The sequence below is a fragment of the Pteropus alecto genome, unplaced genomic scaffold (assembly GCF_000325575.1).
Source record: "Pteropus alecto unplaced genomic scaffold, ASM32557v1 scaffold142, whole genome shotgun sequence".
Taxonomy (NCBI): Eukaryota; Metazoa; Chordata; class Mammalia; order Chiroptera; family Pteropodidae; genus Pteropus; species Pteropus alecto.
In genome coordinates, this window is record NW_006433374.1 from 1,496,250 (window position 1) to 1,516,935 (window position 20,686).

Genomic DNA, 20,686 nt, shown 5'->3' on the forward strand with positions numbered 1-20,686 from the left:
CTGGACCGGCGGGAAGTGGGCAGAGTTCCAGGAGCGGGCAGGATAGCGATTCACACTTTACCTGGCCAGCCCGGAAAAACGAATGTGGACGCGTGCCATTTCCAGGACACTACGCGTCGTGGCAGCGCTCACGTGCGCGTGGCAGGGCCTGCCGCACTTAGGTGCAGATGCACGCGCATGCCTACGTATGTGCAAGTGTCGCCCATGTTCACGTTTTTAAGAAACTACCTTATTTCAAGAGCGAGCTGGATACGTCGTTACTGTGACGCGCGCGGGGCTGCAGACTCAGAGGTGCTTCCTGCGGTGTGCCAGGGGGCGAACTCCATCCTCGCCCCCTTACGTCGGTCAGGAGCAGGGAATTACGCCGAGGAAACGTGTCTGAGGAATGGAGAAATACACGTGTCAGCCCTGAGTCAGCAACGCTTCGACGAGTGCTGTCTGTCAGCGGAGACAAAATAAAGTGCAATACGTGGTGGCTTCCGCCCAACTGACCTGTCCGTGTGCCCATGACAGCTACCATGATTGTCGCTGTCCTGATCTGCAATAATCGCTTTTCCTCCTGCTGCGAGTGATGTGGGTAATGCCTTCGGCTTTCCATTTCCTCTTGCTATGGCACAGACCCAGCTTAGGCACGAAAAACCTCCAAACCCAGAACTTCCCTCCCTGTTCGTTCCCTATAAAAGTCACGGACTGGACCCAGAACCTTCCTGTGATGACTATTTATACATACAAAAAGGGAAGCGATCCTTTGGCATTTGTTCTTACCATCGGAAACGAGGAGCGGCACAGCTGACAGCTGCCCACCGGGAGTGCGCGCTCTCTGTCCAGCAGGACTGGTCAATGACCCCATGGGACCAGGGCTCCTTTGCAAGCTCCTGAGGGCCACAGGCCATGTGGCTGTCAGGGACCCAGAATGCAACAGGGCCTTTAACACACGGCTCGCTCCTTTATTTAAGTTTAAAACCAAATCTATTTTCTCTAATTGTTCCTGGAAGCAGGGGTTACCATGGTTACAGAGTAACGGGTGTCGCAGAAGACAGACTAATGAAATTTTAAATGACAGATTCGAGGATATTAGGACATCGCCCCACCAGGGAGCTGGGACCTTACTGGTCACTGTGGTCATCTTGCACACGCATCGGCATCTGGGTCAGACAGGGTCGTTGGATCTTGGCATCCCGAGTCCCCGGTGCCTGGTACCGAGCGCAGCTCACAGCACCGCACGGCCTGGGGCTAGTGCACATTCCACGTCTGCGGGGATGCGACCGTCATCTCCGCGCCAGCTGCAGCCTGTGACGGGCCTCGCCGGAGCGCTGGGTCCCGGAGAACTAGGTCCGCGCCCCGGAGAGCGAGGTCCAGCCCCGCGGAGCACGCCCTGCGCACAGACGACGCGCTTCCGCACTCGGTCCCCTTTCCCCGCATCGGAAACTGGCTGCGCTGCAGAAACGCCTGTCAAAGCTCTCGCAACGACCCCGGAGGACAGCGCCGTCCCCTCTTGGTCAGAGACACGTGCGGTGGGCACCGGATACCTCGGAAAACACGAATGCATTCAGACTCGGTTTTGCTCCGGGAGGCATCGATAAAGGATTTATTGAGCTATCACACACACGGTCACATAAAATCGTAAAAGGTGGGAAATCTAGTGAATACAGAGATGTAAGAATGAGTTGGGAATCCGCCTACTGCGTGTCACTTACTAGAATAACGGGTCGAGACTTAACTGCGCATTTGCAGGAAAGACGCACCCAGCAAGGACCGTCGCTAACCCACAATGAGCGTCTGCAAGGCTCGTGAGGGACTCCGTGTTCAGCACTAAACGTGGTGTAATTTGGGGATTTTAAGAGCCATAAAAGTGAGTGAAGGAATGGTTTTAAACGGTAAAATAGAGAAACGCACAATTGAAGGCACGCTATTAAACTGGCTTCTTTCTAACTGCCTCTTAGTAATTAAGAGTTCATGCTTGGCGAAGCCCCATAAAACAGAGCTGAGGTTCGAGGCTGCATACGTGTCTTAGTGTAAAGCCACACACAAGCCCTCGAAGTGGCAGCAAACCACTCAGAAAGCGGAGAGCCGCCATCAGTGCTATGCGACCTATGGACGCTAAGTGCTTCCTGCTCCGGGCTTCCTGCGTCTTTACGAGGCTGCTGGCTCGTCGTGACCTGCACTCGGTCACCTGCCGAAGGTCTAGTAAGGACTCCGTCACCTGAGTGTATCTTCAATGACATGGCTGACCTTGCAGAACATACCTATCACTTCCTTGCACCAAGTACAAATATTAAAAATGATGATAACTATTACAAAAACTAGAAAATCCGACAGAGTTCAGACAGTTTTTAGTTAAGACGTAGTCTAAAGTCTGCATCGGGAACCGTCTGAAATGTGTTTTGCGCGACTAACGTTTAGGCATCCTGTTCAAACCGATCTTCTTCCAGCAGAAACCGCACGGCGTCATCGAAGCCGCGCTGGTGCAGCGACTCCAGTTCCGTCCTGCGTGGTGGGAACAGGACTTGCCTCAGCCTCGCCAAGTTTGCCACGGACAGCTAGGACACAAGGACAAAGCGAAGCTGCAGGAGATCACAGTGCTGGTAATCGTCTGCTGTTTCTGTAACCTCAGCTTTCTGATCGTAGATACGATACAGCGATTAAAAAACAATCAGAGGAAAAGAATTCGACTGGAAGAGCTGAACCCACCCACAGACGAGATGCGAGTTTCTCGGCCTTGGCGTCACTGACGTTTGGGGCCAGATCATTCCCCGTGCTGGGGCGCCCTGGGCACTGCAGAGTGCTGAGCGACACCCCAGTCTCCGCCCACTAGATGCCAGCAGCACCTCCCAGACGAGACAGCCAGACTCCCCTCCAGACAGTGCCAAGCATCTACTGTGTATAACACCGCCCTGCTGAGAACTAGATTAAAGTAATCGATAATTTAATGTAAATCATTCAGTTGCGTCCCTACGTTTTTCTCCAATATTTTTACATGATATCAATTACTGCCCCCTTTTAAAACAAATAAATGCATTAATTTAAAATCGCACTGAAATCCTGCCATGCTTATTGAACCCCCAAAAGAAGCGAAGAAACAGAAAATGCTTCCTAAGTAGACAGTTATGAATGTAAAAGTGAACACTTGTCTGTTGCTACTCAGGCCCACATGTGTGACAGATGCTGGAAAGTATTAACACACATACTACTGAGAAAAGGCAATTTGCACGTAAAATTATCGATGAGCTTCCAAAGCTCTGGAAGCACGTGGAACGCTTTAGATTAGGACTCTTCAAGTATCGGCGAGTATAATCACTCACCGTCACGTCTTGATTGGCGACAGTGAGATGCAGATTCAGCTGCCCTTTGTCCCGCGGGGAGATGTCTGATCGTCCACTGAAGGGTGAGATGGTCACCGTCCGGCCCACAGGCAGGATGGGAAGGCTGTTGGTGAGGCCGCCATCCACCCACCTCTGCGGGAAGAGACACCCCACCATCAGCTCACACCAATGACGCACGTTTATGTGAGGAAAACGCTCGGATTTCTCAAGAGGACCCTTTCCTTGTGGCGCACTCTGGGCCTGGGGTGTGCTTACATTACTACTCATGAGGACTCGGCCAGCTGGGGACGTGTTTCGGAAGCGACATCGATCTGTGCGCACGTATCATTGACTCGCATATTAAGAACTTGACAGAATCAGCAAACCTCGCCAACGGTTTAAAACCTTCAACGCAATTATTTTCAGGAGGAGGTACCTATGGTTTTACTGACGACAGGGCATGTGTCAGAAGCCACGTGTAATTAGGCTGGAAAGCTCTCTTGAATCAAAGCGGAAAGCCAACTTTACGTTGACACGGCACAAACCATCCACCAGCACAGGGCATTCTGGCGTTTTTGAGAAGTGGACATCAGCGGAGAAACATAACTCAGAACAATGTCTGCGCTCTCAGCCTGAAACCCAAAGCCGAGGGACGGACAGAGCATCTAAGTGAAGCTCCCAGAGGCTTCTGCAGAACCGTATCCTACAAAAGGACAACTAAAGAAACACGACATTCCTGATGCTACCTATTTCAAGGCAAAAAGTCTCAACCCATCCCTGAACGGACATGTTAGCACGATCGGCTCTAACAATAAATGGACACACAAAACTCAAGTTCGGATTCCCCAAGTTATAAATCTGTCTTTGGAAAGACCCTTCAGTTGACAGAGGGAAAAAAAAAAAAAAAAGTCTGCTGATGGTTGATAACCCCACATAAAGGAATCCAGCAAGGTCTGTACGCTGATTCATCGGAACGTTTAAAACACAACGTAGAAAAGCAAAGCTGTGCGATTTAGCACGAAGATAGAGTCAAGTGGCAGAAACGGGTTAGTAAAAAATGTCCTGAACTCGGTTAAAACAGTTCATTCCTTTTTTCCTAATGTGTGTGTGTTTTTTGAAATGTCTTTCCTACTTGTTTTTATTTCTAAAGCTGGGGACTAAATGGTCGATATTGCTTTGTTTACAGTAGCCTTGGCCGGCCACAGACTCCTGGAAGGGGATCAAAGTAAATGGTGAAACTGTGTTGAAAACTTCTTTAGAGGGAACTTCATTTTGGTGGAGGAGAAATCATAGGTAGATTAGATAAAATTAGATTAAGTTAAAAAGCACTCATTATTTTTAAGAGAACAAAGTATATCTTAGATAATTAAATTGCATGTATTATAAACTTGCCCATATCCACATGTGTGCATATGTGATATATATATGTCTGTGTGTGTGTAAATGGATATATATGTTAATATAAATGTATACGTGGCTATAAACACAGTTTTAAAAAGCAAGTTTTTCCATTCGTGTGAATAATATATTTATTTTTTGCACGTGGCTAGTGAACCAGAGTCCTTACTGGACAGCAGTCACTCTCAAGCTCTGCATCTTCGTATCAACCTGGCCCCTGCAGCCACCTAACCTCTCTGCACCTGGCCCTCATCTGCCCCTTTGAGACAAGCACCCCAGGGCAGACCAGGGAGGGACGGAAACCACAGGGGAAGCAGAGGAAACAGCAGGACAGGTCAAAGAGCAAGGTGCCAGGAGCGACGAGATCAGAACAGAGGCCACTCCCCACCCGTCGGCCGAGGGGTCTGTGAAGTCAACGGCCTGGGACACTGGCTGTTGCTTGTGCACAGCGCCGCATGCCCCTCGACGGAGGCAGGATAAAAGACAGACAGTGGTGAGTGGTGGGAGGGTGGGGACTCGCACTGCCCGGCAGGGGGATGGGATCGTAAACGCTGCTCACGCATGGATCCGTGAAAGAGGACGTGTCATGGGTGCATAGGACAAGTGGCCCTCGTTCATCAGTGCACACGGGCCTGACCTGGGGTATGTAACATACACCGCTGGCATGTGCTGAACAGACGGTCCCTGCTTACGACACGCCTCCGCCTCGCGGTGTGAAAGACACTGTGTTTGATGACGGAGGCTGTGCGGGCCTGCAGCAGCCGGCGAGGGTGCAATGGGGAACGCAGAGGGTGGCTCACCTCTAAGCTTCTCTAAACGCCTGTCCCCCGCCTCGAGTGCCAGCCCCAAGTGAGGAGAGCTCTCGGAAGGAAGGCTGTGCTGCCCTCCCTGACAAACACGTCCAGTCAGCGGTGAGTGGTGGGACGGTGGGGACTCGCACTGCCCGGCAGGGGGATGGGATGGGGTGAAGCCCTCCACTGTTTGGGGGACCTTGTGTCCAGCACCCTGACAGCTCAGTTCTGCTTCTTGCTACTCATAGAAGGGGCTGTGAATAGGACTTTCTTGGCGGGGGGCGGGGGGCGGAGTTTTTTACTCTTAAGAAAAAAAAGATAAAGTTTTTTAAGCCTCTGTAAAAAAGCAGCATCGCAGTCCATCCGCTCAATCGTGAGAGTTTGACATCAATGCACCATGTCCCCTCTACGTGACTTTTTTGTTGTTATCAGAAACAAAAATGTTTGTGAAAAAAAAATTATATAAACTGACTTGGAGCCACCCGAATCATTACGTATCGGACTCTTCAGAGGAAACGCGAACGCGGGGGTCACTGCCGCTGTGTCAGTCTGAGCGCGTCACCTGTCCTTGGTGCTCCACTGGCCTCAGCCCTGCGTAAAGAGGCACGAAGCTGCTCGCCAGAAGCACCTAGGGGCAGAGGATAAAGAGACAGGTCAGACGCATGGGCATTCAAATGCAGGCCACACAGCCGACACGTTATGTACTATAAAATTCTCACTTTTTAAAAATTAAGGTTCACTATAAAAAATTAACCAAATTCCGTATCTTTCCAGCGCACAATTGGACACACTTAAATAGACAACGACATCGTTAATCTCTGAAAAGACCGTAAAGACGTGTGCACAATCAGTGTCCCCGAGTCGATCGACGTCATCTCAGTAAGACGGGCGCTTTCATCGCAGAGGCCCAGGTCGTCACCAGGTGGAACCCCTGGTCACGGTAAGTTCCTCAGTGCACACAGACGGCAAACACGTCGTTCTGGGGTTCTGTGGCGCACGGTGCCAACCCTTTCGGACCTGTGCTTTCACTCTGTAGACACACAAAGCCGCCTGGTGGTTACCGGGCGGATGAGCCTGCAGCTCAGGGATGTTCCAGTTTGTGTCACCAGGATGTCGCTGAGGGACCAACACCTGTTATATGGATGTGTGCGGAGCCGGTGGCAGGTGGCGACGCCGGCGATGCTTCATCTCCCATTTAAAAAGTCGGGGAATTGGCCATTTCAGATGTCGCCATCTCTTCCCGCACCCGGCTTGGGGTGGCGGAGCATCCATCCGGGCATGAGCTTCGCCTTGCAGGGCAGCTTCTGAATCGCGAGTGTTCTGTGTGGGAAGACACAGCACTGGAGCCGAATATATAAGCCACGATCTTCCAACCGATAAGCGAAGAGTCTCTGGCTGTTTGTGGTCGGAGCTCAGGAGACTTTTTCCGGCCTCTGTTACGTGGAAGTGGACGGCGGCCCCAAAGCCGACCAGTGAACCATCTGTTGAGAATTCCTGCGAACTCTGAGGGTATTTTCCCCAGAGCAGTGGTTCTGTCGGTCTCGTTTCTGAGGTCTGCTCTCAAAGGATGTTTTCTCTGAACCAAGACTGCAGGACAGACCCCGTCACCAGCTCACCCCGGTTTCTACGGGACCCCGCGCCAGGGTGCAGCCGGACACAGCGGGACACTGATTTCTGCATCATCCTGGACCTGGCATCGACTTCCTCTCGCAGTGGCTGTGGCTCAGACACGTGACCTGGCCCCTCACTGCCCCGGGGAACAGGTCTGCGTGTTCCTGCAGCGTCAGTCTGTCCTTCTCGGGCTGTGGACACCCATGGACACCTGCTGGTGTGTGCCCTTCCCTGAGGTACAAGCGGACACCCCTGATGACAAGTGCTCCCCGTCTCCCTGGTGCCAGGCTTGGGGAAGGTGCCAGAACCCGGCACGAAATGAAGATGCAGGTATTAGGAAGCATGAGACACGGGCCGCAGAGCCCCAAGGCAGGTGTGACGACAGACAACCTTTCACAGGATTCGCCAGCCTTCGACGACGACGTCACCAGTTTTTCAGACGCAGGCTGTTTATGGGCATGGTCACCGCATCAGCCTTCGCCAAATCTGGCCCGATCATCACTGGGCTCCACCTTAAAAAAAAACGTGATCACACACCCTGGGTGTGTCCTGCAAGCACGACATGGCCGGTTAACGAAGCCGTCCAGCAAAAGTCACCAACGGCGACGGCTGGACCAGTGTGTGACAGTGCACACTGTGAAATGCCAGCACTTAGAGGCCTTCGAAGAGCCAAAGACACTCTGTAAACATAATGATGTATTTCACTCCGCGGCACAGACATACATGCCCTGAAAAAAAAAAAAAAGTCCCTACACTTAGAACCAGAATCACGTGAGTTTTTTCTGTCAAAGTATCGTGGCAAGTTCGCGAGTTAATGCTTGCGGCTCCTGTGCAGCGTTTGGATGAAAAACGTCATCCAATGACTTTCCTACAGATAATAACAGTGAGCGTCCTCCCACATCACGCACAGAGTGCGCTGACCTGGAAAATACCTGTCGCCGCCCCATCGATGTGTTGGCTCTGTCCACCCTCCGTCTCCCTACGCCTGGCTGCTGGTTTGGACATCGAGCGAAGTTTCATGAGAACATTGACTTTGGACACGAGAAGCGCCTTCGCTCATTCGTACTTAGCTTGCCGGCCTTTTACTGCCATCGATTAGGGTTTTCTAAGGAAGGACATGAAGGCTGACATTGGGAGGCTACCTAATAAAATATCCTGCGTAAACACGTGCTGTCACTGTGTCTCATGTCATTGTTCTCCCGGGGAAATTTTTCTCCCCAAGAAATCACAAAATGTCTAGAGCCGTGGTTCTCAGCTGGGGGCACCCAAGCCCCCCGGGGGACATTCAGCGATGTCTGGAGACATCTGGGATGGAGACCGGTCATGCCAACCCTAGGACCTATGCCCCAGGCCCCTGACTTGGTGGGTCCAGCACTTTTAAGCATCATACGTGTGTTGAAGCACTGATTTGACTTTTGTCTCATTTTTACTATACGATGATAAAAATAAGTTACTGACTTCCTGTAGCAACTGTATAAAACATTGCCAAGAGCATATGCAATTCACGTTCTGACTGCCTCTCTTCATTTCACATTTTCTAGAAAAGGGATGTTTAGAAAATCATGTGGCCTGGCTTCCTGAGAGAATAAATTCTCAACAAGTTTCATTTATGCCTACAGTTTACTGTGACTTTAATGAGAATCTGGCTGTTTATTCAGAACCTGCTGCTGCCGTTGGAATTCAAAGGCAGCTTCAGATTTATCCTCCCGCAGTCTTCCCACGCTAATGACCGATCTTAAATTCCGTCCTGATTTCACCTTTGGGCGGCCAAACGTGAGAAGGCCCGGCTGCGGGAGCGTTTTCCCCACGTGCGAGGACATGCCGGGCGTCGTAGCAATGGCGACAGACGGCTTCTTCGCAACAGGGACGCCGCTGCGCGTGGAAGCCTCCTGGGCGCACGCGTCCAAGAGGATTCGGGGCTGTCCCGAGACCGCTGCAGGCCACAGATGCGCTTCAGCCTCAGACACGAAGAATGCGGTGATCTGCATGGGCGCGGACCGGAGCTGGTCTGCAGATTAGTGGAATTCGAAACGCTCTCCACGCGTCTGCGGAGGTGCCGTGTGACTTCCCTTTAAACAAAGGATTTACCTCCCCGAGTCTGCTCGGCTGCAAGCTAACGTTCAAATGCGCGTGGATCTCCTGATTGCATGTTTCCTTCTGAAAACAACAACAAAAACGAAAACAAAAAACAACATCCCGGAACAAAATCTGGAACTTAAATGAGTTGACGTGTAAAATGTACGCACTGGGACATTTGAGGGGGCAATTGTGAAGGGGCCCACAAATAGAGGAATCACAAAGTTCCCGTGGTGAGCGTGTGGCTCCTGGGGGCTGGGGAGGGTCCTGGGCCTGTGAACACTGTCGTCAGGGTCACCCTGCCCGGTCTCGGACACAAGGTCCTCCACGGGCTCTCTCTTTCTTTCCCGTAAGGACAGGCTGAGACTGTTCCGAATCTTTAAGTTCTGTTTCGCTTTTGACAAACAACTCCGTCTTCAAGTCACTTCTCTCGACTCACACTGTGCCATCATCGGCAGTGAAGGGACACCAGGCCCTCCTTCGACTCTGCTCAGAAGCTGTCGCATAAACACCCCGTCTCGTGGCTCTCCAGGTCTGCCCTGCGCAGATGCTGGGACAGGCCACGCTCTAGCGAAGCGCCCTGCCAGTTTATGACACGTCAGCCTGTCCTGCACTGTGGGACCGCGTGCGCCTGGCCTCCACGTGCAGCCTGACCGCCCACAGTCCTGCCAGCGGCTGGGGCACTCGGGAGCTCGGCATGAACACAGCAGCTCTGTCCCCAGCTCCTTTTTCCTTCCGCCCCTGCCCCACCCCCCAGAATCGCCTACGGCAGAGAGACTTCATCCAGCAGGCACCTCAAGTCTCGGCGCCTCTGCCCCTCACCCAGGTCCAAAGCCACGTCCCCATCTGCTGGTATTTCTCTTCCCACGCTAATGACCGATCTTAAATTCCGTCCTGATTTCACCTTTGGGCGGCCAAACGTGAGAAGGCCCGGCTGCGGGAGCGTTCTCCCCACGTGCGAGGACATGCCGGGCGTCGTAGCAATGGCGACAGACGGCTTCTTCGCAACAGGGACGCCGCTGCGCGTGGAAGCCTCCTGGGCGCACGCGTCCAAGAGGATTCGGGGCTGTCCCGAGACCGCTGCAGGCCACAGATGGGCTGCACTGTGCAACCGCGTGCGCCTGGCCTTCACGTGCGGCCGCAGCGGGTGGCCTGCACCATCCATGGTCCTGCCAGCGGCTGGGGCACTCGGGAGCTCTGCATGAACACGGCAGCTCTGTCCCCAGCTCCTTTTTCCTTCCGCCCCTGCCCCACCCCCCAGAATCGCCTACGGCAGAGAGACTTCATCCAGCAGGCACCTCAAGTCTCGGCGCCTCTGCCCCTCACCCAGTTCCAAAGCCACGTCCACATCTGCGGGTATTTCTTACACAGCACGCCTACTCCTCAGAAACCCATGTCCTGTCTTACTCCTTTGGGGCCGCTGTAACAAAACCCCATAAACTGGACGGCTATAAACAACAGAAATGCATCCCTCACAGTTCCCTAAGCTCGGAAGTCTAAGGTCAAAAGGTGAGCAGATTCGGAGTCTGCTGAGAAGTAACTTTTTACAGTGTCCTCACCTGGTGGGGGAGGGCAGAGTGGGGGACGCTCACTGGGGTCTCTGATCCCACTCAGGAAGGCTCCATCCTCGTGACCTAATGTGACGCAGGAGCTCCAGGCCAGGCACCTACACCTGCGGTATTCCAGAAAAATTACCAGGAGGAGCAGGGCATGTGACATGCCATTTATGACTTGCGGGATGTGGATGCTTAAGCAGCGGTCCATCAGAGCTGCAGGAAAAGGCCCCCGAAGATGGGCCATGCTTCTGCCCATGAGCTGAGAGAGGGGTGATCTTGTGGGGAGCCGCCGCCTGCCCAGCCAAGTGGGAGCCAGATGTGCTGCTTGGTTACGGGAGCAGGTGACGTCCGCAGGGCCAGGCACCTCCGAAAGCTCCTTGTCACTGCCTGCATGGCTGCTGGCCGGGCAGCCAGCACTGTCCTGAGTACGTGGACGGGTTGTGCTCTGAGTGAACCCCGCGGCTAGTCACCTCCCAAAGGGGCCCAATACCTAACAGCATCACTAAGGGTTGGGAATCGGGGCACAAACTTTCGGTCTCTAGCATGGGGCTGGGCGCCGGTGCGTGTGCGCCTCGTTCCGATCCGTTCGGTGTTTGCTAAGGGTTGGCTGTATTCAACGTGCACATGGGCGTTTCCTGTTTGAAACACGCGTGCACGTGCGTTTCTCCGCGTGCGCTCCAGTCACACGGATGAGCTCATCTGCACCATGCAGCTGGGGAAACAGAGGCGCGAGACAGGAAGCCACACGGGACGCTGTCGGGACGTGACAGCCTTAGACACGGGGCCAGGAGAGGAACAGAAAGCGACGATGCAGGACAACACGAGCGGGGCTTCGAGTCCACACACGTGCGCATGCGTGCACACAGATACGCACACGTGCACACAGGCACACACATACGCACGCACAAACACATGCACGCCACAGGTTTCTAGCTGGATTTCCAGGCACCTAGATACCTTGTCTGTAATAAAAGGTGCACTCGGCTGGTGGATAATGAAGAGCATAGCATTTTTAAAAAATCTCCCTACTTAGTAAATGAATAAGTTAGTTAACAATAATAATAATAATAACCCATAGAAAAAGAACAAAGTTGTGAAGATCACCCGGACTTAGGACTTGCCCACGTTCCTGCACACTTGACCTTCCCCACCTCTGCTTTGATTCTGAATCAACCTCTCTCCACCTGTCTGGCCCTGTCCCTGTCCCCGACAGACTTTCCAGGTGGTAAAAGGTAAACCCCAGGCCATGTGCACAGAGCCAGGTGTGCCAAGGTCCCTGCAAACTCGAGTCACACCTGTGGGCTGCTGTCACTCTTGGCTTTGGAAGCTCAGAAGCCTCCGGTCTCTACCTGAGGCTGTGGAGGGCGGACGGGTGGCTTCTTCTGTCCCTCCCCAGCGACCTGGACAGTCAGAGCAGCCTCCATCATGCGGTTCCAGCTCAGATAACATTGTCCCGCTGGCTTGTGCTTCAGTCAGGACCACTGCTTCGGAGGGAGGTGACCTTCCCTCCCCGCCCGCTTCTCCCCGCCTTTGCCTCATCTTCCCTCGGCCTTCCTCTCCTGACCCAAGCGCCTCCTGAGTATTCCGGGTGGAGGTTCAGGACGTTTCCCAGCCGCCACCTGCTCTCCAGAGACAGTGCGCTCCTCCTCCCAGCTCCGGGGAAGGTTAGATGGCTCTGCTAATCCTTCCAAATTCTCCTTGTGTCATCTACGGTGACCGCCAATGTTCAGTTATCCTCCTCACAAGGTAGCGCACACTCGTCAACCGTTTCTCTTCTGTTCCACGAACTCGAGTAATTACACCAACTCTGTGAATAGTTATTATCCAAGACGAAGGCGACCAGCAGAAATCGTTTTCACTCACCGCAGTGGTTTGCCACTGCTGCTGTAATGAGTGAGCACAGGCTCTGTGAATAGTTATTCACAGGCGACCAGGAGAAATCGTGTTCACTCAGCGCGGTGGTTTGCCACTGCTGCTGTAATGAGTGAGCACAGACGAGCAGGCCGACGGCAACACGAACCCACAGCCCTGCAGTGTGGGGGCCGGGGCCCGGCACGCGCCTCCCAGGGCAAGGTCAAGGTGCTGGCAGGCCGGCCTTGCCAGCCAGAACCTGTGTCCCTGCTCGTCCAGGTACGGGCAGAGTTCCGTTCCGTCGGGCTGTGAGACCGAGTCCAGTCCAACCCCAACGGTGGCTGCTAGCGGCCGGGCCTGTGGCTCCCCGCAGTCTCTGTGCGCCCCCTCCCACGAGCGCCCCCGCATCTCAGACAAGCAACGGCGTGGAATCCGAGAACGATCTCCGTTTCTAAGGAGCCACGTGCCTGGCGCGGCTTCACCCAGACGACAGGATCATGGCCCCATCTGAAGGCCCTCACCTTAATCTCAACGACAAAATCCCTTTACCCCATAAGGTGAGCCAGTCACAGGTTCTAGGGATTTAGGTGTGGCCCTCTTGGGGGCCGTGATCTGGCCAGCCACATTCCCAGTAACAGCAACGGACAGGAAGGGACCTCGAGGCTGCCCGCCTGCCTGACGTGCCAGCCAGCAGCTTAGACTTCTGGCCGGCAGTCCCGGTGGGGCCACTACCAAGTGAATTATTTCGTCCACATCCCTGAGCGTGTACGATCCAGATTCTTTCTTCTCTTTTGTTTTAAATCGCGCCATTGCAATTGATGCCACCTTAGCTCATGCGTTTCTTTGTTTATGACACACAAACGGACGGGGCTGGCACTGTGCCCGGTGTGGGGACGACGCAGTGGACAGACACAGCGACTCTGCCCCCTTGGAGCGAACTTTCTAGTGGAAGAGGGCAGGTGAGAAACACCGAATACATGAATCGGCGCAGTGCACCGTGTGCGGACGCGTGGTGACGAAATCGGACGGCTGCAGGGACCGGGCCCGCCACCGCTGCCGGGGCCGCCCAGGGGAGGGTCGCCGAGGAGGGGACGCTGTGGGAAGAGGTCCCCTCTCGGTTTACCACATGACGACACACAGTCCTGTTCCCACACAGACCAGAAGCGCTGTTCCAACACGCTGCCGCGGCATTCGAAGTTCGTGGCACTGCAGCACGATGGACCAGCCTCTGCTTTCAGATTTTGTAAGTCTACATAACGTTATAATAAGATAACAGAAAAAAAAAAAGTCTTTTTCTTAGAACGACTATTAATGCATTAACGAGAGACGGCGTCATCGGCACAGCGAGTACAAACATTCTAATCTCTCGAGTCACAAGAGTAATTTTCCTTGTCAGTTCAACATTTCAGGAGGTGTTTCAAATTATATCATTCAAGTAGCGGGATGCGAACAGTAAGACTCGGGAGTGAGAATCCACGTGTTCGTCACGTAATGCGGGCGGACCTTCGACCCATCGCTCGCAAGCCATCACCTTCCCCGGTACCTGGACACAGTGTCCGTTCCACCCGACGCTTGCTATGATTCCCACAAAAGGAAAAAGGGAAAATTACCCAGCTTTTCTAAGAAAAGTGCACGCCTTCTAACTGACAAACGTCACGTGTATTACTTCAGCAACCAAATCATCATCTGCAAATCAGCTGCCCAGGTTATTTCCCAGAGATGCTGAATTCTCAACCAACCGACTCTGAAATATATTTGGATAAAAAGGCCTCAAAACGGAAGAAACAAAAGGGAACATTAGATTGAAAGGTTGAGACCCAGGTTCCAGGCAGGCGACCGGCTGCCCAGGATGGAGGCGGGCGTGGCGACATCACGAGGCAAACGCAGCGGCAGCCCGCGCAGCCCCTGGAGCTGCCTGCCTGGACGGGCTGCTCCATCCGTCACACACACAGCTCACCGCACGCAGCGTCGCAGGCACGGCGGGCAGCGCGGGCCGTGGACAATGTGGTGACACTCACTGCTCGTGAGGAGCACCTGCATCGACACCGGCCGAACCCCGACAGGAGGCGCGGCAGTTACCTGGATGAGGTCCTCCCTGCACGGGAAGCTGGAGACCAAGGCGTTCTCCCTGGTCTTGGTGTCGCTGACGGACACGTGCAGGCGGCTGTGGGCCAGCTCGTGAGCGTCGGGAGGCAGCAGGGACTCCATTCCGCTTCTGAAGGACAGAAAGCAGCCTGCGTCATTCACCCGTAGGTACTGAACACCTCGTCACTGCTTCAGGGGGGCCGGGCTGGGCTTCCGGTTTACACGGTGACCGCAACACGCTGCCCTCACACGCTCTGGGGGGACACGTACTCCACACCGGTGCGGTGCACACACACCTGAGTCGGGCCATGCTGTCATAGCCGGGCGTGGCCGCCCCGAAAACCTGGCCTCGGGTCTCTTCGGCAAACGCGTAGACAAACTCCTTGCATTCCTGAGAGAGAGAATGAACGGGTGACTCTCCGTGTTTCCAGAAACCGCGTTCTGATTGAAGAAGCCTGGGCGGACCGCACAACGCGCTTGGTGCGGTAGAGCCGGCGCCGTCTCTGGAGGCTGTGCCCCCGTCACCGGAGCCCGGTCCCCACCCGGCCTGCCCCCCACCCAGCACTCCCAGCCGCCAGGCGAGCTGTGTTCTCCCCACCCAGCCTTTTCTTCCTCTTCTCTGTCGCCTCCGATGGCAATGCCCGCACGGGGCAAAGCCGCACGGGCTCCGTCCTAACTAATCCAGTGCGGTCTCCCACACACTTCTCAGGCACAGCGACCCTGCTCTCCCACCCCGGCTCTGTGGCCGTGGGGACAGTACTGATTCTCAGCGCCACGGGAAGGAGTCCTAATGACTGTCGTTTTGTAAGCATCGAAGCGGTCTCCGGAGTCAGTCCTGGGCCCTGTCATTCCATAACCATGTCCTGCCGGGGTCTAATGGCCGACAGGGCTGGTGCCACTGAAGTGGCCGCTGGCAGTTCACCTTCGTGTAATCGTGCAAGGTGGGTATAATCACCCACCTGCCAGGTAAGGGAACGGGCCCGGAGGGAGGAAGTATCTTTCCTCATACGTCATCAAAAATGAGGGTCAGAGGCAGGATTTGCACCCAGGCCCATGTTTCATTTATTAATTCACTCGGCACCGTGCTGAGCGCCACGCCCTGGGCTGGGCACAGGGACGGAGTGGGAACGAGACACGAAGCCGCTGCCCTCGAGAGACTTGGCCCTGTCCCCGCGAGCAGGTCACAGCGGTGGCAGAGCACCCGTGAGGAAGGCACGATCAAGCTGCCCCCTCCCCCAGGTCCCCAGAACCTGTGAACATGTGACTTCGCATGGCAAAGGGGACTGTGCAGGTGGGATGAAGTTAGTTTTGGAGATGGGAGGGGGCCCTGGATGCCCCAGGTGGGCCCGATGTCATCACTCAAATCCTAATAAGTGAGAGGGGGTGGGGGTCAAGGTTCAAGGTTTGGGGGGCCACGCTCATGGCTTGCAAGGTGCGGGCAGGGGACACGCACCAGGGACGCAGGCGGCCCCCAGAAGGTGGGAGGCGCAAGGAGTCAGACTGTCCCCTAGGGCCTGCGGAGGGCACATGGGCCTGCTGACACTGAGTGTAGCCCGCGAGCCCTTCACACACTGACCCCACCAGGACCGGCACAGCAGCAGCTCGTGGCCATTGGTTGCAGCGGTGACAGGAAGCGGACAGAGTGGGCGTCCACATCCAGCTTCACGAGTCGCCTAGGCTGGGACCGAAAACAGGACTAAGATTTGGACAGCGAGCAGGTGGAAGGCGACGACCGGCGAAACCAGCAGGGGGACCGGCCCCGGGAGGCAGCTCGGACCCGGACGCCGGTGGCTGAGTCCACAGGGAGCCCGGTGCGGGAGCGGAGGGTCGGGGTGAGCAGCAGCTGTGTGTCTGGGTGAAAGCAGTAAGTGCCGGGAGGCGGGGGGGCTGCGGGCCCGCCTCCGCGGAAGGGGCTCTGGGCTTCTGGCGGAGAAAGGGGCGCGGCCCCCCAACGTGAGTTCTCAGCCACACTGCCCGCCTAGCTTATTTTCCTGTATTAATTTTAGTCACAAACAACACACCCTGGCCAGACGGGACATTTCCTAAGCAATGGACAGACCCGCACATCCCGTGCTGTCTGACACCCTGCTTGGGAACTTGGGGGGCGGGGGGGCTGAGGAAAGGCTCCCACAGTCAGCTCTCCACACAGCAACGTCTAAATTTGCCTGCCTCCCAAAATACACTGGCGTCAGGTGCTCCTCTTAATTATATAAGCCTAAGCTCAGAACTGGATTAATTACTCATATTTGTCACAGCACCGCAAGGCTCAAGGATCTCACAGCGTCAGCGAGAACAGAGCTAACGGATCGGAATGGGTAGAAATACTTTGCTCAACAAACTCAACAGCATCCGCCAAGTGCTATGCTTCAAACGCTAAAACAAAAAGAAAGAAAATAACTAAGTCAAATGGCCCCACGCTTGTTTTGAAAAAAGGAGGAAGGAGGGTGCCCTAGGTGAATAAACAGTCGTTTTCTGTAAGGTCTCACAACTAGGCAATGCACCGGGGTCTCCAATTGATTGAAAAAAAATAAGAACAGGTGATCCGATTTGAAAATATGGTGATTTGAGTCTCAAGTTCAGGTAAACCAGCCAACGTGTGAGAATCACAGGATTCCGGGGTGGTGGCTGTTACAGTGCGGTCTTTGCACAGCACCTCAAATCTAAATCACACCCAGCACGGTTCTAAATCTGCTGAGGATTTGAAAGCAAGGCTGCCAGCGCCAAAGCTGAAGGAAAGACGGCTTCGCGAACGGAAAGCTCTGGAAAGGAGCTAGCCTGCACCTGTACCCTGTGATCCTGCTGTTTTGGGGGGCGTTTCCATACCCGATCCCTACTTTCCCTGACCCACGGTTCTCCACGTGCGTAATCTCCACAGCTTTTAATCACTATTTTGGTTCCCTATTCAGCAACCGCATAAAGACTGAAAGAAAAGTGGCTTTGTGAGTGACTAGCCTTACATTCAGTTTCTCTTCTATGAGCAACACAGCGTAGATTTGAAAATAAGATTTTCGATGTTTAAAATGTGGTAGTTTTTTTCCGACAACGTGGATGGGCCTCGAGATAATCATGCCGAGTGAAATAAGCCCGACAGAAAAAGTTGAAAATCACATGATATTACTTATACGCGGGATGTAAACGTAAAAGCAACAAATGAACAGGACAAGTGAGACTCATGGACACGGACAATGGATTCGTGGTTATCAGAGGGGAGGGGGCAGGGGGAGGGAGAGGTAGGTGGGTTAAAGGGAGTCAAATACGTGGTGACAAAAAAATCTAACTATGGGAGGTGAACACACGGTGGAAATATATATATGCCCGACTGTTAAAAAAAAAAGGTAACTTCCAGTTATAAAATAAAAAAGCCGTGGAGATGTAACGTATGGCATTGTGAATACTGTTAAAAAATAAACTGAAATGTGGTAGTTTTAAAATTTGAACCCATTTACCCGAGAATTTTAACCCATCTCCCCTTTGCCCCGAGAATACTCGCCCGCGGCACTTGAGGATGCGGCTTTAACCCGATCACAGTCCTGCCCTCACCCCCAAAGTCTGCCAAAAATCACCTCGATTTTATTATCATTCTCACATCGATCTGGTGTAACCATGGTCTCCGGAAGCAAATGACACCGTTCTATTTACAGTAGTGGTGTCTGCATGTACGAAATATAGCAACTCCCAGTGGCTGAAAATGCCAAATCCTAGAAAACGCAGCATTCCCACACGTGATGTTAAGATCGTTCTCCAACAGTTGTTAGCGAGATTCATCTGATGGATCCGATTTACCTATACCTTTCTGTTACATTAGGATTAGAGACAAGTTCTGTTTAGAAATAACTCCAGTAACAGTTTTGACATTTCACACTGAAAACCAGTCAGATTTGCTTCAGCCTCAAAGAGCACGTTTACATAAAATTACATGAACGCTGGCAGTGAGCTGCACTTTTTCTTCTAAACGGGAAATGGGTTAAATGCGACTTAAATTCATTCTTGGGCATGAATGTGTTAATCGGTATTTGATTATTACTCAGAGCCACTTGAGGACGTAAATAATGAACTGATACAAGATTCTCCACCTACAGAAACCGGCTCTCCAAGTCAGCGAATGCATCATCACGGTGGAGAAACAGAGCAGAGATTTATAAAACAGGGATTGCATTATATGAAATACTTAACGAAGGCATATTTTTATTACTTCTGGATAAATTTCTTGGGATTCAAGGCTTTCTGTACCGTGAGAATGAAAAACAAATGAAATTGTAATATCGTTCCACTTAATAGAAGTTACAGGCCCACATTTTAACGTCTACGCCTGTCTGTGAACACGATGGACCTGTGCTCATGATCAGATAAGGAAGAAGCAGCCTTTGCTTGAAACACAGCTGGAACCTTAAGACTAAATAAACATTCAAGAGTAAAATAAATCATTATTATTTCCTGTCTCATTGTCAGCCAAAATAATCTTCTTTCCTAAATCCAGAGCACAGATCTCTATTGATTAAATTTTAAAAGAAAAGTTGTAACCTTTTATGTTTCCCAGGCAAAGGATTATTTCTCTGCAATTAACTGAGTAGTGTTAACATTCATCTTTGTTGTTCAGTCTTAATTTCTTGCCGAGCAACACAGCCCAGTTACTACTTAATTACCTCTATTTTTTCTGGTGCTGTTAGCAGAACGGAAGCCACCAAGGATCCCGCAGAAGCCCCAGCAAAGGCCTTCACATCCTTCAGGAGCTTTCTGCCATGTCTGCAGAGGGCCGATGCTGCCCCCAAGTGGTAAACTGCCAGAAACCCACAGGCTGAGAAGGACAAGTTGATGGGCTTCATGCCACCTGTGAAATTGGCCACACAAACAAAAATGCTTTAAGTTGGTACACTCTATTCCACATGCTGTACAGTCTTACGGTGATCACGAACCAGGCCTTTCTTTAAATATATATATATATTTATATGTATTTTATATGTATATATACATATATATATAAATATATATAAATATATATATATATGTCTGTTTTAAACACTATTTTCAATTAAAGGAATTAAACAGCAATTCTCTCAAGGAAAATCCACCCCCACCTTGACCCAATAGTTTTATTAATCGATTAACTTTTCCCCCTGTCTCGCCTTGACCCAATAGTTTCATTAATTACAGAAAAGTTACAACATTCCACATTTGTTCGGTAGATTACGTGATCTGCTATTTAATTACTTCGCAAGAAAAAGATTGATAATTCCAATTGGCAAGGCATGTGGTCTTTTTTTCTTGACCTTTAAACTTTTGGGGAGAGGGCTCTATTGTGGAACGGTAAAACCCATAGAGTGTAGCACATCCCAAATGAAGGATATGTTTGCTTTTTGCAAGTGCGGCACTAACTTTCAAATAGAGGTCCTGCCTCCTCCCTCCTGTTTCCTGTCCGAGCATCCAGATTTTTTTTGAAAAACTGATGCCACGATTATTCAATAATGGAATAAGCAATTATTCCATGCACTATAGTTTCTCAAGACAACCTGAAGTCATGACTGCCAAAGACAATTAAAGGCTCAAAGAAATGTCATCCGCACCACCTGATACCTGTAACAAATTAACTATAAAACTGCTTGTTGAGGACTCAGTGCGCAGGATTTCACCACGTGGATGAAATGGTGCCCCCCAAACGCTGCTCACATGGAGGCTCGCAGGGCTTCCCCCGGTGAGGCGGGGAAGGGGGAGTCCCAAGACCCCAATTCCGGGACGTTCGGAGTAGGCACATGGCCCGGGCCTCAAATTTGGAAACCTAAGGCACCTGGCTGGGCCCTGCGCCCTGGTATTGATTTCTGCAGATTGCACCGTGGGGAGCGGGGGAGAAGGGCGGGATTTCCGTCCCTAGGCGGCAGGCCGGGGGCGCGCAGGCCCAGTGTCCACCCGGGGTTTGGCGCGCGGGGGGTTTAGGGAGGTGCCAGACCCCACCCGCGCGTCCCTGGAGCAAGCCCTGGGGGCCGGAGCCCGCCCCTCGCCCTTCCCCGCTGGCCCCTCGTCA

General features: G+C 52.7%; 1 protein-coding gene across 3 annotated transcripts; it reads right to left on the reverse strand.

The window, feature by feature from the left end:
• Positions 1-1,559: 1,559 nt before the first annotated feature.
• PNPLA4 (patatin like phospholipase domain containing 4) lies at positions 1,560-20,680 on the reverse strand. 3 transcript variants are annotated; one of them, XM_006908166.3, is made up of 7 exons: positions 20,335-20,680; positions 19,314-19,498; positions 14,967-15,061; positions 14,665-14,800; positions 6,054-6,119; positions 3,303-3,455; positions 1,560-2,540 (listed from the first exon to the last, which is right to left on the reverse strand). In XM_006908166.3, exons 1-7 carry the CDS (start codon positions 20,417-20,419, stop codon positions 2,400-2,402), a joined length of 861 nt encoding a protein of 286 aa, XP_006908228.2. In that variant the 5' UTR covers positions 20,420-20,680; the 3' UTR covers positions 1,560-2,399. The 3 variants fall into 3 exon arrangements, with proteins under 3 accessions (XP_006908228.2, XP_015441954.1, XP_024899952.1); XM_015586468.2 differs by having other exon boundaries at positions 20,242-20,680; XM_025044184.1 differs by lacking the exon at positions 6,054-6,119.
• Between the last annotated feature and the right edge of the window lie 6 nt (positions 20,681-20,686).